This window comes from Cibotium barometz, chromosome 63 (genome assembly GCF_041138505.1).
Source record: "Cibotium barometz isolate CiBa-2024 chromosome 63, ASM4113850v1, whole genome shotgun sequence".
Taxonomy (NCBI): domain Eukaryota; kingdom Viridiplantae; phylum Streptophyta; class Polypodiopsida; order Cyatheales; family Cibotiaceae; genus Cibotium; species Cibotium barometz.
Window position 1 is genome coordinate 15,735,731 of NC_141108.1, and position 15,399 is coordinate 15,751,129.

The 15,399-nt window shown below is 41.9% G+C and overlaps 1 protein-coding gene across 5 annotated transcripts in view; it reads left to right on the forward strand.

The window, feature by feature from the left end:
- Positions 1-8,125: 8,125 nt before the first annotated feature.
- Positions 8,126-15,399, forward strand: part of LOC147603754 (Metallo-hydrolase/oxidoreductase superfamily protein) — a 128,004-nt gene continuing 120,730 nt past the window's right edge. For all 5 annotated transcript variants that reach the window (XM_086795910.1, XM_086795911.1, XM_086795914.1 and 2 more), the window contains exon 1: positions 8,126-8,655. In XM_086795910.1, the coding sequence (XP_086652036.1) occupies positions 8,434-8,655 (222 nt within the window). In that variant the 5' untranslated portion in view covers positions 8,126-8,433. The remainder of the gene's footprint in view (positions 8,656-15,399) is intronic.

Consider the following 15,399-nt stretch of genomic DNA (forward strand, 5'->3'; position numbering starts at 1 on the left):
TATTATGACCCTCTAGGGTTCCTATCAATGGGTAAGTGTTATGGATCACCCTAACCCCCCTTAAATCACATCCAACAAGAGATTACCTGATGAACCGCAAAAACTGTCGTGAGGATCTTTCCAATGGCCGAGCTTGTAACCCTTGAGGTCTCCAAGCTCTACAACTCCTTGAGAAGCAATTCCACCGCACCTCCTGTGAGCGTTGTCACACTGCCACATTGCACTACATGTACTCGTCCCTCCTCTCACCTTACTTCACTCACACACACACACTAGCATGCATGAGAGAGAGAGAGAGAGAGAGAGAGAGAGAGAGAGATTAGCAAAAGGATTAGCAAGAGCAAGACTCTATTGCACAATGGGAGAGTTCTTTATACTATGAGAGATTTTCACTTATATACATGGCCATAAGTGTTCACACTCACTTAAACTGTGGCCGACCAGGCACTTTAGGCTCAAAGAGGCCTAATGATATTACAATGACTACTCTCATAATATATCAATGAAGTACATCACTTGGGACTTCATCCTAACTTGCTACCACACACTCTTGAAGCGGGAATCACCATAAATATTCCATAGGACCATTATAGGTGCCCATCCAAGTTGTAGATTTGGACATCATTGCTTCATATCTTAAATGTATGACCTTTTGGTGTGTCCACATTGACTCCTTGATATAAGATAATGGAGGTAGCTCTTGTTAACCCTAGGAATGGCTAGACAGCCTCATCCAAGACCTTGAGATTCATAACAAGATAGAGGGGATTTGGGAGAGGCTAGATTTTCACTCAAGAGGAACCACTGCCACACCATTGCACAAGCACCTTGACGAGATTAGTAGTCTATTATATGAGGCAACATAGAGTAGATTGGCTGGCTTTTGAGAGTAATAGAGGAGCATTCATAGGGATCTTACTTCTCTAAAGTGGCTTCAGGAGAGTGTAGCAAATAGTCAATGGATTAAGAGTGAGGTGGCTGCTATCGCCCATACAGAGCTCAAATTCATAAAGCAGTGGTGGGTGGAGTATAGATACCATGCCAGAGCCTCTTTTTAGATACAGAGGCAAGAGACATGGATGTTGGGGATTTCCTTTGACAGTACAAGCCTACATGGGCGGAGAGAGAGAGGGTATTCATAGGTTGTAAGGCTAGATAGATCCATTTTTTGCCCCACATATTTCTTTAGCACTCTTTTCATAGGTGCCCTCATTTCCCCATAGGTGTTGGATGTGTATGAGCGAGTTTGGGGGCATATGAGAGAGGTGGTCCCTCACGCTCTTTGGACTTTCCTCCTAACCCCCTTCACATCTGAGAGGAAGTGGAAGAGGCTATGAAAACATTACCTAGGGGCAAATGCCTAGGTGAGGATGGGCTTCCAATCTCCTTATTTCTCAATCTCATGATTGGGATCTTTAACAAGATAATTGTTATCGGCTACCTTTAACAAGATAATTGTTATCGACTTCCAATCTCCTTATTTCTCCATCATTGGGATCTCATGGAAGGTGGCCTCAAAGCTACCTTCAATAAGATAATAATTATGGGAGCCATCCCAGAGAGGTTGTCTGAGGGACTAATCCACTTGATTCTCACAAGGAGGTGGTGACAAATTGGAGATTTAGTAGTGGAGACCCATTACCCTCCTAGGGACTGCCTACAAAATTCTGGCCAAGGCCATCAGCCCAAGACTATAGCCCTTTCTTCCCGACTTGATTCATGGTAGACATACGTGTCTCGTTCAGGGTTGGAGTTATAACTCTCCTTGCACCATAAGCTTGAGGACTTGTAAGACTAGAACTTAGATTCTCCACCCAACCATATCCCAAATGGACCCTAAACGCATGGTTATATAGGCTTAAGTGATGCATTACCTTCCAACTTCAGCCCCTTGACCTTTCATTGGCTAGGCATGGCCTTTTCACTCTCCAATGCCTCCTCAACTCTCCCTATAAGGGAACGCCTACTTTTGTGGCCTTTGGGCTTCTCTTGTGCACCATCTACATCCCTTTTACTTTAACCTTAATGCCTATTAACCATTGCTTTAGGTATTTCCAATTTGAAATCCCCTGAACCTTATTTATATGCAAACCTTTTACACATAAATAATCTTTTCTAGTCTTACCTTATAGTGTTTCCTATCAGTCTCATAACATTTCCTCCCCTCTAAAAGAAAAGTTTTCATCCTCGAAAACAAACTGAGAAAACCTTTTCTTAAGTGTAGCCACTCATAGGCTTACCTTATAGTGTTTCTTGTCAGCCTCATAACATTTCCTCCCCCTTGAAAGAAAAGTTTTCATCCTCAAAAACAAACTCAAGAAACCTTTTCTTCAGTGTAGCCACTCAACTTAGAATAAGTTCTCTTTTATAAGTATTTCAATTATAGAAACACTTTCTTTTAGTAGATGAATATTTCTTCCTCGTTCATGTGTTCTTAAACTCCCTTTCTACGAGAGAGTATATTTTTCTACGAGAGAGTATATTTTTCTTTTAAAAAACACCTACTATCCATGTAGGTGTCATTACACCATACAGATCTGACATGGTGTTAAACTTTATGGTACCCTTAGAACAGTGAGGTTGGATTTAACATCTTCTTTTACGATGAATATTTTGTTCTGGTTGATGCTAAACATGAGGACAAACCAATATGATTATGTCTACCAACTTTGCATATGTCCTTGTTCAGAGGCTTGTATGCAGTTAATAACTTCTCATTGCTCTTTTTTACTTCGCGAGTGTCATGATCACTCAGAAGCTTTACTTGGTTACCATCAACCTTTTTCTAGTGCACACTTGTATACACTAACTAGAACCAATCTTACGGATAACCTCCTTCCCGTGAGACACAATTCCCAAATAAGATTGTTCTATTACCTTTTAGTACCTTACGTACTAGTTGATCAACCTTGCATAGCATAAGTAATGAAGAGTAAAGTAATCATTTACTCCCTTGGCTAATTACTTTGACTTCTCGACCGTTAACTCAATCGAGAAATTTTTTTAGATGAGACAACCTCAACCTTACTCGGTCAACTCCTTTTGATTACTCGTACATTGACATAGAATACATCACTAGGCGTCCCATTCTACCTAGTTGTTCCCAAGTACCTTGAGTAATAATTGGTCATTAACACTAGACCTGCCTTTTAAAAGCTTGGATGCCCATTCTACCTAGTTGTTCCCAAGTACCTTGAGTAATAATTGGTCATTAACACTAGACCTGCCTTTTAAAAGCTTGGATGCCCTTGAATTTGGATCTAGGCAATAACTTCTTTTTCATTACACTTCAATAATAAGTGAAACAATGTCCACATAGACATTTCTTTTTCATTACACTTCAATAATAAGTGAAACAATGTCCACATAGACATTTCTTTTATTGGTAGACCTTTTTCAAGCAACATATTTGCTTGATAGCTTTTATGCATGTATAGAAACAATTATAAGGTTCCTTGTACCATGTCTACCATTATGGAATTCATAACCACTTGTAATAATGCCTCTCTTTAATATGGTCAACTTTTCTTTTCACAAATGAGTACATGTCGTTACTTTCTTTTACAATCACATACTCATACCTTTACGATGTGGTCGAAGCAAACACCACTTTATTATATCACCACCATGAGGATTTATAGTATTTCCTCTTTTCAAAGGATTCAGACTCTTATTTATAGATAGACAAGCCGCTTTTAACAGGCATTAACTATCATTACCAAACATTAACGATCTTTTCTACTTTTAACCCTTCTTTAAGTGAGTCCTTTGATCCACTATCCTTTTTAAGTGATACCTTTTTATCACAAGCAGCAGCTACATTTTCCTATTTGAGAGTTATCTCTTTTAATCAAGTAATTCCAAACTACTTGATAGCTAGGGTCATTAGCACATTTTTCTTTTAAGTGAGCAACTCACTTTCTAGTTGAGTAAAACTCAACTCATTTATCATGGGTGCTCAACTTAGAGCATCTGCCCAACGATCTTAAATTTTCATTTTCTATATCTGATTACTCTTGTAGAATTTTAGCCCATCTAGCCTTCCTACCTTTTAACTCCTTTTGAGTACTTAACCATTTAAGACTTTCATGGTCAGATAATACTTCCAAATTAGCACTATACAAATAATGATGCCACTTTTTAAGAGCATGCACAATTGCAAATAGTTAATTTTCATAAATTGAATAGTTACTTTGAGCTTTGTTCAACTTTACTTTCAAATAATTTAGTTTTTTTTTTACAAATAATTTATTTTTCCTCTATAATCGAAATACTTTTCTAAGATGCTCAATATGTTCTTGTTCATTTAGACTAAAGACTAATATATCATCAATAAAAACCACCACAAATTTTTCTAAATATAGCAATAACAAGAGCATTAGCTAGACAAAAAGGCATAACTAAAAACTCAAAGTGCCCAAAAGATGTCCTAAATGCTGTTCTTGGCACATGTTCAATTCTAACTTTTACTTGATGATATCCAAACTTTAAATCTATCTTACTAAAATATTTAGCACCTTTGAATTGATCACACGACTCATCTATCCTAGAAATATTCAATTTAATCCACAATAATATATGCACAAGCACATATATATGCATCTTTTTCCTTCACCAATAATAATGGTGAAGTCTAGAGAAACTTACTTGGCACAATAAAGCCTTATTCTAAATATTTAGCCAACTTCTTTTCAACTTCTTGTCTTTCTGTCACATAGGAAACTCAAGCCTATAAGGTATGCTAACCATCCTAATGGAAGAGTTATTGTGGTTGAGATTTAGTATAGGGACTAAATCTTATAGGGGTTCTGAATGTGTATGGCTGGCACATAGCTAAGCAAAGAACATGGTTATGAGCCTAGCTTGCAAAGTTGAATGGAACCCATCTATGTATACTTATGGATGACTTTAATATGGTCGAGAAGCATTTAGATAGATAGGGGGTAGCTCTACATTTGAGAAGACCCAATGGGTTCATAAAAGAAGATTAACAGAGGTGGGGTCTGTGAGATTGGAGTTCTAAGAGAGGGCACACTTACTTTAGCATGGGGTGGGGTATGGGAGATTGGAGTTCTAAGAGAGGGCTCATTTACTTCATCATGCAATATACTAACAGATCTTCAAGATTGGATACATATACTTTAACTAGATTCCTCACATAGTAAAGGTTTGGGTTGATGATGCCTTATCAGATCATCACATGGTAAGATTGGATAGGGTTTACTTTGGGGACAATCATACAATAAAGGTTTGGGTTGATGCTACCTTGTCAGATCATCACATGGTAAGATTGATAGGGCATACTTTGGGGAGAATGTTTACTTGATTCCTCATACACTAAGATCATCACATGCTAAGATGGAGTTGGGAAGTGGCACTATGGTGGTGAAATGGGTCTCTAAGTTTTCCCAAAAGAAAATTGATGGTGGCCAATAGTAGTTCATTGCATTGCGGAAGGACAATCGATTCAAAGAGCTAACCCTAAAGGCAACCCAAGGCTTAGAAACAAGGAGGGATGATCCTACAAATTGGGAAAATTTCGCTAATGAGATGTAAAGGGTTATAAGAAGGGTGGGTAAGTAGAGGGCTAGCCGAGAAAAGACAAATTCAAAAGGATGTGGAAATGAAATTGGATTGAGTTAAATATCATCTAGGCTCTACCCTTGAACTCCGTTCAACTCCTGTGGAGTTTTGCTTTCGTGCATAAGTAGGGTAGCAATAGGGCCAAAGAATCTATCCTGCATGATCTTCTCTCTTGATTCAATAATCAAGGGATTTGACACTACAGTAATTGCAAGCAAGGAGGCTTTTCTGCTGAGGGCATCTGCTACCACATTTTCTTTGCCTGGGCGGTACTTGATTTCAAAATCAAATTCCTGCAGGGTCTGCATCCACCTTCTTTGGCACATGTTGAGATCCTTTTGAGTGAAGATCCACTTTAAGCTCTGATCTCAGGTATGTGAGTCCTTAGGTGGATTTCTTTGAAGGACAAAAAGGCAATCTAGCCAGTTTGGTTTGAATGGCAATAATACCCAGTCCTTTGAAGAAAAAAAAGCTAAGCTTAGTAGAATATTATCCAGGTGGAGAGTGAAGTTTAAAAGCAACTTCTAAAGTCTTCTAGATCTCTTAGGGACAAGCTAAAGACTGCATAGGGATTGTTAGGTATGAACTAGGCAAAGTCTTCTAGATCTCTTAGGGACAAGCTAAAGACTACATAGGGATTGTTAGGTATGAACTAGGCAATGTTATCAAAGGATCCTATATGTATGGCTAAAAAATGGATAGATCTATGGGAAAAACTTTGAGTCAACAAATCTGATAGAAGGGCTTTCAAGGTATGCACCTTGAAAGCTCATCATCTACTCCTATTACTGGATCTACTGTAGTGATTCTTTATAAGTGGTTAGCCATGTAGTGGTCGTTTCCTTTTCTAACCACAACCTAACAAGAAGCAATGAAATCCACTGTGATATTCTATCACAATGGTTGGCCAAGTAGTGGTCCTTTCCTTATTTAACCACAACCTAACAAGAAGCAATAGAACCCACTTGTGATATTCTATGTTTCTTTGCCAAGTGTAGAAGTGCCTAATTATCAAAAAAAGCAAAAGTGATTGGCAATAAGGTGAAGACACATTTCTTAATTGAAAAAATGAGTTTCATGTTGGATATTAATGCTTCACCATTGTCCAAACACTGGTTAGCTCATGTTTGTATGGCCCCCATTGGATGATGGTCTAGGAGACAAGATGGTTTAGAGATAGCTTAGATTAGATTTGGCACACTGCCAAAATAGGCTATATGTTACACTAGACTGTTATACCTTTACATTCCACATATAGAGTAGGTAGAATACCCTAATCTAACATTACAGAACCCAAGGTGATCTTGGATGGCTATGGGAGGTGGGGTGACTGTATAGCAAGTCCTAGTATCTTCTTATATTTTCTCTTTCTCTTTTGTTCTACCAGCCTCTTATATAATGATTTTAATACCTATAGTTGGAGAGTCGCTACAAGGAGGTTAGGTCTCCCTCATCAAATATATTCTTTATATATATATTGTACCTTTATAGTGTGTGAGTGTGTCTGCGTGTTTGCGTTTGTTTGTACTTGTATCTATTAGGCGAAACCCTTTATTGCACTTTTTACCATTTTTGATTGGGGCCTTTTAGCTCTCCTTTTCATGTTTTTATAATTATAGGTGATGGGCGATATAAATGCATAGTTCCACAAGATTTACTTTAGCGTTGCTATGATGCTCTAATTTTTGGTCCTCTAATCAAAGAACTAATAGCGCATTAATGAAAATTAAGGGTTTTGCCTACCCAAAAGTTGTTAGCACAAAAATGGCTTACCCTTTTATGGGAAAGCATGATATGTGATACGGGTCTGATGCATGATGATACCATTTGTGATCTGGGTCTGATGCATGATGGTACCATTTGTGAGCTTGAAAGGGGATGGAGTTACCCTTGGTCATCTTGCTTGGGTAGAGTTTTTCCTTTGATTCCACACCAGAACCCAAGTTTGTTTCTCTAAATCAAACTTCGTTCATTGAGCATTTGGCACATGTACAAAACTAAGAATGCTATTGAAATATCCCTTGCATCATTTGATTCTTGCTCTATGTAACCTCACTTTGCTACATATAGCATGAGCAATGGTAAGTTGAAGGCTTAAAATAATATCCTTTTGATGCCGTGCTCTTACATGACTTTATTCCTATCTCAATTATAAATATAGCAAGAAATTCTTTAAACTTTCAAAAGGCTTAAAAAATCTTCTTTCATCATGTAACCTTCACCAAATTTTGGCATGTGAGAAAGCTCTATAATTCTTATTTTGTTGCAATCTTAGTAAGAACCCGAATGCTCATGTGACCAAAATGCTCATGCCATAGTTTTGTAGTTCCCACATCAAGTTGAGCAACAAACTTGAAGAGCTTGTGTAGGTTGACACGTCATCGACACCACTAACCATGAATCTTCCATGCTGCTCAAAATCAAATCCCCATTTGGATGAAAGAAAACATGTAAGTCATAATCAAAATGGCAAGAATATATAGAAGGTTCCTTTCTAGAATTAGTAGCCAGATTACCAATGACTGTCCTAGATGGTATGCCCAATTTGACGGTGCTGAGGGTCCATGCCATGTGTGCTTATTGTCGTTGGTTGTTTGAAAGCCTGTTCACACAACATTAGCTGTGCTCTAGTTGGCCGGCCAATTTGGTTACCAGAGTTCCAAGACCAGTGGAAATCATCATCGACTTTTTTGGTACACACTGTCCATTAATTTTTCTCTATATATGTGGTGCTCTTGCATTGAGAGGAGGAGGAAGGGGAAACGAAGATCCTTTCAAGGATGCCATTATGTGGAAAACAACTATACAAAAAAGACCTTGTTCCTATATAGGTAGTTAGAGCTCTCGGAAATGGCTCTGATGCAAGTCTCTAACGTTGTATTGCAGACAATGAGGTCCTCGTCTTTTTGTTGCACAAGCTACGGCAGCAGCTTAGCGAACCTTCTACATCCCCGCATTTCCCCACGGCCCTTCAAATTCGCCCACTCCATTCGTTGCATCGGCAGGACCCAGCGCATTTGCTCTCCTTCACAATCCCTGGACGATCGCATCTCCCCTTCTGCTACCCAGCAGGTTGGTTCACCTTGCCCTAACCCTACCTTTACAGTTTTGCAGTAAAGCAATCGCAGAATACCGGCAAGTACCTTGAAAACCCCAGTTAGGATTTTTTTACAGAACAATGTGACCTTCTTTACAGAACAGTTTGACCTGATTCATTACCCCAGTTAGGGTTCCACATTACAATTTGACGTACTAGTATTCACCTTAATGCAAACCTTAATTCAAGATCGTGATGGAAATGGATGTGGGTGAAGGTGGCGGCAGAGAGTGTGGGTGCGGCAGTAAAGTGGGGCACGTGATCGTGAAAGAAAGGTATGTGTGGTCGGCTTGTAATAGTGGGCACTGGGAGGCATGTATATAACGGAATTCACTTAACAACACATGAATTAACAAACAAATAGCAACACAAAGAGACAAGACACAACATTAGGGGCCAGATTAATGCTTCGGGCCAACCCCCTCCCTCAAGGATTTATTAAGAGGTTGGTAGACCAGGAGGGATCCCTAGAGAGAGAAGACTCTGTAGATTGTGCCATGGAGGAGTAGAGTTTGAGGAGCATTATATTTGTTAGTGCCCGGTGTATTATGAGATCAGGGGGAGATTCCACTGCCTATTCAAAGAGGGGTTTGGGCCATTACCTCGGGCTATGGAGTATCTAGATCAGTGTTGTCTCGGGCTCTTCCTGTTGGAGATCCAACGGCACAGAGAGTTACTATTGAGTGATCCTTGACCCTGGCACCCATCTCAGTCTACCATCACTAGTTTTTTCTGCCACCCACAGGAGAAGGACACTTAGATGGATAAGCCATTGCAGTAGCGACGAGGGGCCCACCATCTCGTGTAAGACCTCCATGTAAGGCAACCAAGGTCTCTGTATCTAGCCTCATGCAAAAAACGTGAGAGAGAAGAAGATGAACTCAAGAATAGCAAAAATAAATCTAGCTTGGCATACCATGTTTAATCACCCAACCATTATATATACCAGTGATCGCGGTGTGTGAAAATGGTGTTTTTCCTAGCTCTAAAAGGGGTTTTTATTTGGATTTATTTGGGTTTTTTGGTCTTGTGCTACTGGCTGACAGCCCCTGCTCTGGGCTGACCCGCAGCCAAACCCATATATATATGCATCTTTTCATATTTAGCAAAAGCACAATATCATATCATCAACATCACCATCTATTGTTGCCGGTCTACCTCTGCAGCAACTTGGACCTCTTTGTTGATCTGCAGCACACCTTGGGACAGTAGCCTGAATCTTCATTATATCTAAGTTTTTCTTGCTGCTACAGTCCTTGGGACAGCAGCCCTCTTTGCATTCATAAGATCTGCGTTTTCTCCTACAGCTCACATCGTTGGGACAGCAAACCCTCTCTGCTCATCATCATCACGTCGTTGGGACAACAGCCCTCTCTGCTCATCATCATCACGTCGTTGGGACAACAGCCCTCTCTAGTCATCATCATCACATTGTTGGGACAGCAGCCCTCTCTGGTCATCATCGTCACATCGTTGGGACACCAGCCCTCTCTGCTCATCAGCTCACATCATCGAGACAGCACCCCTCCCTGCTTATCATTATTCGACATCGGGATAGCAGCCCTCCTTGCTCATCATCATCATTTGACATTGGGACAGCAGCCCTCTGTGCTCATTCGACATCGACTTGGGACAACAGCCCTCTCTGCTCTTCACCACCCCTTAGGTATTGCAGCACCCTCATCACCATAGCCTGCACCTCTTAGATACTGCAACACCCTTGGCACCAGAGCCTCCACCATCGAAAATCGATCTCCTAAAGTAGTCGTTGCAACCAAATCACCTCACAAGCAGCCGAACAGGCCGCTCGATACTCTACCTCAGTCGATGAATAGGCTGCTTTTTACCCGTCCACGAAATTTCTCCAGATCTAAGAGTAAAGCAATACCCTATAGTAGATCATCGGTAATCCGCATCTCCAGCCCAATCGGAGTCGCTCGAGCCATGTAAAGTGGCCCCCTCTCCATAGAAAATGCCAAAATCCTTGTTACCTTTTAAGTATCGCAACACGCGGAGTGCTGCCTGCCAATGAGTGTCCAAAGGTGCTTGCATGAAAGCACTAAGATTCCCACCACAAATGCACAATCAGGCCGTGTGTTGAGCAACCAAATCATGGAACCAATTAGTTTCCTATAAAGAAGTGTATTTGCTACTGGATTGGATCTAGAAGAGGAGTGTTTGATGCTGGGATCCATGGGGGAAGTGATGGGCTTACAATTAAAGAAGTGAAGCAACCCAAGATCTGTCATCTAAAATTCTTGAGTGAGGGTAACCTTCGTCTGAGCAGTGTGTGCTGCATGGTTGCCTTTGAAGATCAAGTTGTCTACATAGAGAATGATAATACAATCCTTTCTCGGGAATCCTTTCTCGGGATAAATGTAGAGATTTGGATCAGCCACCGACCGCTTGAAACCCTTCTGTTGAAAGAAAGCATCAATCTTCTCATACCAAGCCCTCGGGGCTTGTTTCAAACCATATATGGCCTCTTTTCAGCATGTAGACCATACCTTTGGAGCCAAGAACTTGAAATCCCAGAGGTTGTTCCACATAAACTTCCTCTTGCAGCTCCCCATTGAGGAATGCCGACTTGACATCCATCTGAAAGATGGGCCAATGAGAGTGTGCAGCAAGAGCAAGAACTGTCCGTATGGTCGCCATCTGAGCAGTCGGTGCAAAGGTATCATCAACCCAAGATCTGTCATCTAAAATTCTTGAGTGAGGGTAACCTTTGTCTGAGCAGTGTCTGCTGCATGGTTGCCTGTGAAGATCAAGTTGTCTACATAGAGAATGATAATACAATCCTTTCTTGGGATAAATGTAGAGATTTGGATCAGCCACCGACCGCTTGAAACCCTTCTGTTGAAAGAAAGCCTCAATCTTCTCATACCAAGCCCTCGGGGCTTGTTTCAAACCATATATGGCCTTTTTTCAGCCTGTAGACCATACCTTTGGAGCCAGAAACTTGAAATCCCGGGGGTTGTTCCACATAAACTTCCTCTTGCAGCTCCCCGTTGAGGAATGCCGACTTGACATCCATCTGAAAGATGGGCCAATGAGAGAGTGCAGCAAGAGCAAGAACTGTCCGTATGGTCGCCATTTGAGCAGTCGGGCAAAGGTATCATCAAAATCCATGCCAGCTGTCTGAGAATAGCTTTTGGCCACAAGCCTGGCCTTGTGCTTATTCAACGTCCCATCTGATTTGTACTTGGTCTTATAGACCCACTTGACACCAATCACCTTCCGCTTTGTCGGTCTAGGAACCAGCTTGCACGTCTGATTCCGCTCAATAGAGTCAAGCTCCGCTTCCATGGCCTACTTCCAAGTCGGTTTGGAAAGCGCCTCCCCAATATGAGTACGTTTAGAGTCCTTCTGGATGTGAGAGATCGACGCACAGGTTCTCCTGAGATGATGTTGTGGTACGCAACCGCTTTGATCGACAGGGACCCCCTACTAGAGGTGGAGGCAACCGTGTTACCGCTAAGTCCTGCAATGTCTGGTACAACCAATTGGGAATATGAGATCCCCCCTCAGAAGCAGAACCCTGCTCCTTAGATGTTGCCTGTTGTGGAGCATCACTGAAATCTCCTCCTCCTGATCAATGTCGGTTGATTCCTCTGCCTGAGGTGCTCGAGGACGTGCCGGGTCAAGTCAAGGAAGAGGAATAGGAGGATCCAACGAGGAACCAAGGAGAGGCTGAGTCGAATCAACCCCTGAAGATGAAGGAGCCCCCTCTGCAATGGAAGATGAAGTCTCATCAACCACCACATCTCTGCTAATGATGATCTGTGAGGTTGTAGGATTGTAGAGCCGATAACCTTTGGATTCTGAGCTGTAACCAACCAAAATATGATGCTTGGATTTAGCGTCTAGCTTCCCCCTGTCACCATCAGGTACATGAATAAATGCGTTCTCCCGCCTTTTTGGCGTCTTCTTGTTGTCGTTGCTACTCCAGGAGAAGGAATAATTTTTCTAATTTTGAGAGCTCTTTTGGCTTTTCTGCTTCTTCTTTGGCTTTTTCAGGCTGCTTTGGCTTTTTCCGCCTCTTCTTTAGCTTTTTTTTTTCTTTGACCGCTTCTTCTTTGGCCTCCATTTGATGCCTTAGCAACTTGTTTTGCTCCAAAGTAATATGATGAAGTCTTCATTGCTTTGTGGAAGCGTTTCTGTAGTGGTCATGTCTTCCTTGTAGATCTCTTCTTCAATATCTTCTTTGTAGCTTGTTGAAGATGTCTCTCTTAACATTGTGGAGGCCTGGGTGGTTTTTCTTGACCGCAGTTTTACCATCCACGGAATGCTCTCACTTTAGGGTAGCCAAGTTGGGTTCCAACCTGCAGCTCTGATACCAATGTAGCATGCAATAGGTTGATCGTCGTAACGCGCAACAAAGCCTTCTTTATATCTGTGAGTTTGTGCAAATTCCACTTTGAGAGAGAAAAGAAGATAGTAGTCGACACAATATTGGGTCCCAATTTACCCACTCAAAGAGACGCACCCCCCCCCCCCCCCCCCCCTCCCCCCCCCCTCCTTCCTCTCTGCAAGTAGGAGTATTTGCTTATATTTCTTTGGAGAACTTTTACAATGAATATGAATGATGACTGAGGACTGCCAAACGCAAGGACGAGGTAGACCGAATGCAAACTGATCCAGATGCTGTCCAAGCTCCTTTGAATTGCTCTTAAATGACCACTATGCAATCCCAAAACTGAGGGATGCACATATGTTGGCTGAATGCTGAAGATGCTCTTCGTGGAAGCCTTGGGGATTCTGCTGTGAAAGTATGCACAAGGGAGCCGGTGGCTGTAGGCACACTAGTGTGTCACATAGCACTCTTGTGCAGGGTGCATGTGACAAAAAGAAGACCAAAGAAAGAGTTCAGGGACAAGGCATGAAGGGATAGGGGACATAGTGGAATAGATGCATAGATCTTCATGAGATTTAGAGTGGTTGTGGAGACCGGACAGGGTTTTCATTGAAAAGGTTGCCAGGAAGGGAAGAATGACAAGTTAGGGAGTCCATGAGGAGACAAAGGGATGATGACAGTCATCCAAGGTCAGAGGTTGGAATCTTGTCATCAAGTTTAGCAGAGGGGGATGTCATGTGCAAGACATGTGCATGCTTAGTTTAGGAGCTAATCTCTGATAGGCGGTAGGAAAAGACATAAGTTTAGGGCATTAGCCAGGCTTAGCTGTGTTAGGAGAACCCTGGAAAGGAATAAGAGCCTGTTGGCTACAGCTATAGTGGCTGGCCGACACAGAGTACAGGTTGGGTAGATTAATCTGTTGGCCGGCCAGTTCCCTTGCATAAGATATGCCTATAAAATGCTGTGCCAAGTTCATCGTTGGGTCATTCTGTCCTTCGTGGGCTAGGCTTAGATTAGGTGTTTTCCACCTTTTGAAAGGCAGCCAAAGGCTAGCCAAGATGTACATCCTTTTTGTACTATATGAATATATTGAAACTCAGCTCTCTCTCTCTCTTCTCTCCATCTTCTGTTTGCGTTTTGCATCAAGTTGTTCGAGGACATGTGTTTAGGGCTGAAAGAAGACTCCCAGAGCTTCCACATGTGACACTTGTAGATGTTCTTCCCAACCAACCATACTTGCCGCCTCATAGACATTCTGCTATTGCTGCTGTGTCACTCGTGGTCCTTTCTTTACAAAGGCTTTTCAAGCTTGAGGGCTTAAAGCTTTAAGGTTTAATGCTTTTACCCTTTATATCCTTTGGTTTCATACCCCATGACACCCCATCATCAACTGAGAGACTGTCACTCCCACCCTGTTGGAAAATCACCTGCTTTTCGAGAGGCAATATTTACAAATAACCTGAATTCGCTTCAACGTTGGATAGTACAGAGACTGTGTTGCATTTGGGATAGCAAGACAACGGTGCCCTTGTTGCGCAATGAGTGCTTTCAAGCGTCATCTGTGTTTCATGTGGAACATGGAACAAGGGACAGCAGCAAGCTCTTTACACCATCATGCTGGCCAACTGTAAGCCCAACGGGGCGTGTAGTGACAGACTCAACCACGTGTCCAAGAGATAAAAATATAAAGAGAGAGGGGGGGGAGAGAAAAGGGAATGGGGATCTTGCTCAGTACAACCACATTGAGCGGGGATCAGGCCCCGTCCCCTTTCAGGAATTTATTCAAGAACAATCCACGGGCACGATGGCCAGGATCAATACAATTATACAAAACAAACAAATATGCCGATGTAGGATATCCAAGTCAATGTCGATGTTGACGCACGAGATCTCTGATCCCGAGCACACCACGAGGATGACCCACAAGTATCTCTTACCGGGCTGGTACGAGATCCAATATTCAAATCCAATGGATCCAAATCCAAGTCCAAGTCCAAGTCCAAATCCCAGTCCAAAATCCAAGCTCCATGTCTAAGCTTTGTGTTCCATGTTCATGTCCACGCTTCATGCCCAAACTCCTATGTCCAAGTTCTTTATGTCTATGCTCAAGTTCAAGCTTCCATGTCCAAGCTTTATGCCCAAGTTCCATGTCCAAGCTCTAAATCCACTCGCTTATCCCATGAATAATCTCCACAATTCCTATAGCCTTGGCGATGATGAAAACCCTAGAGAAGCTCTTTCTGGCAAGGAAACGTGTTTTGATGGTTTTTGGGCAATAAAAACCTCCAAAAAGCAGTTTTTAGGGTTTTTTGAGAAGTTTTAGGGTTTGAAATTTTTAGGGTTTCTGAAATTTTCTGTCCGT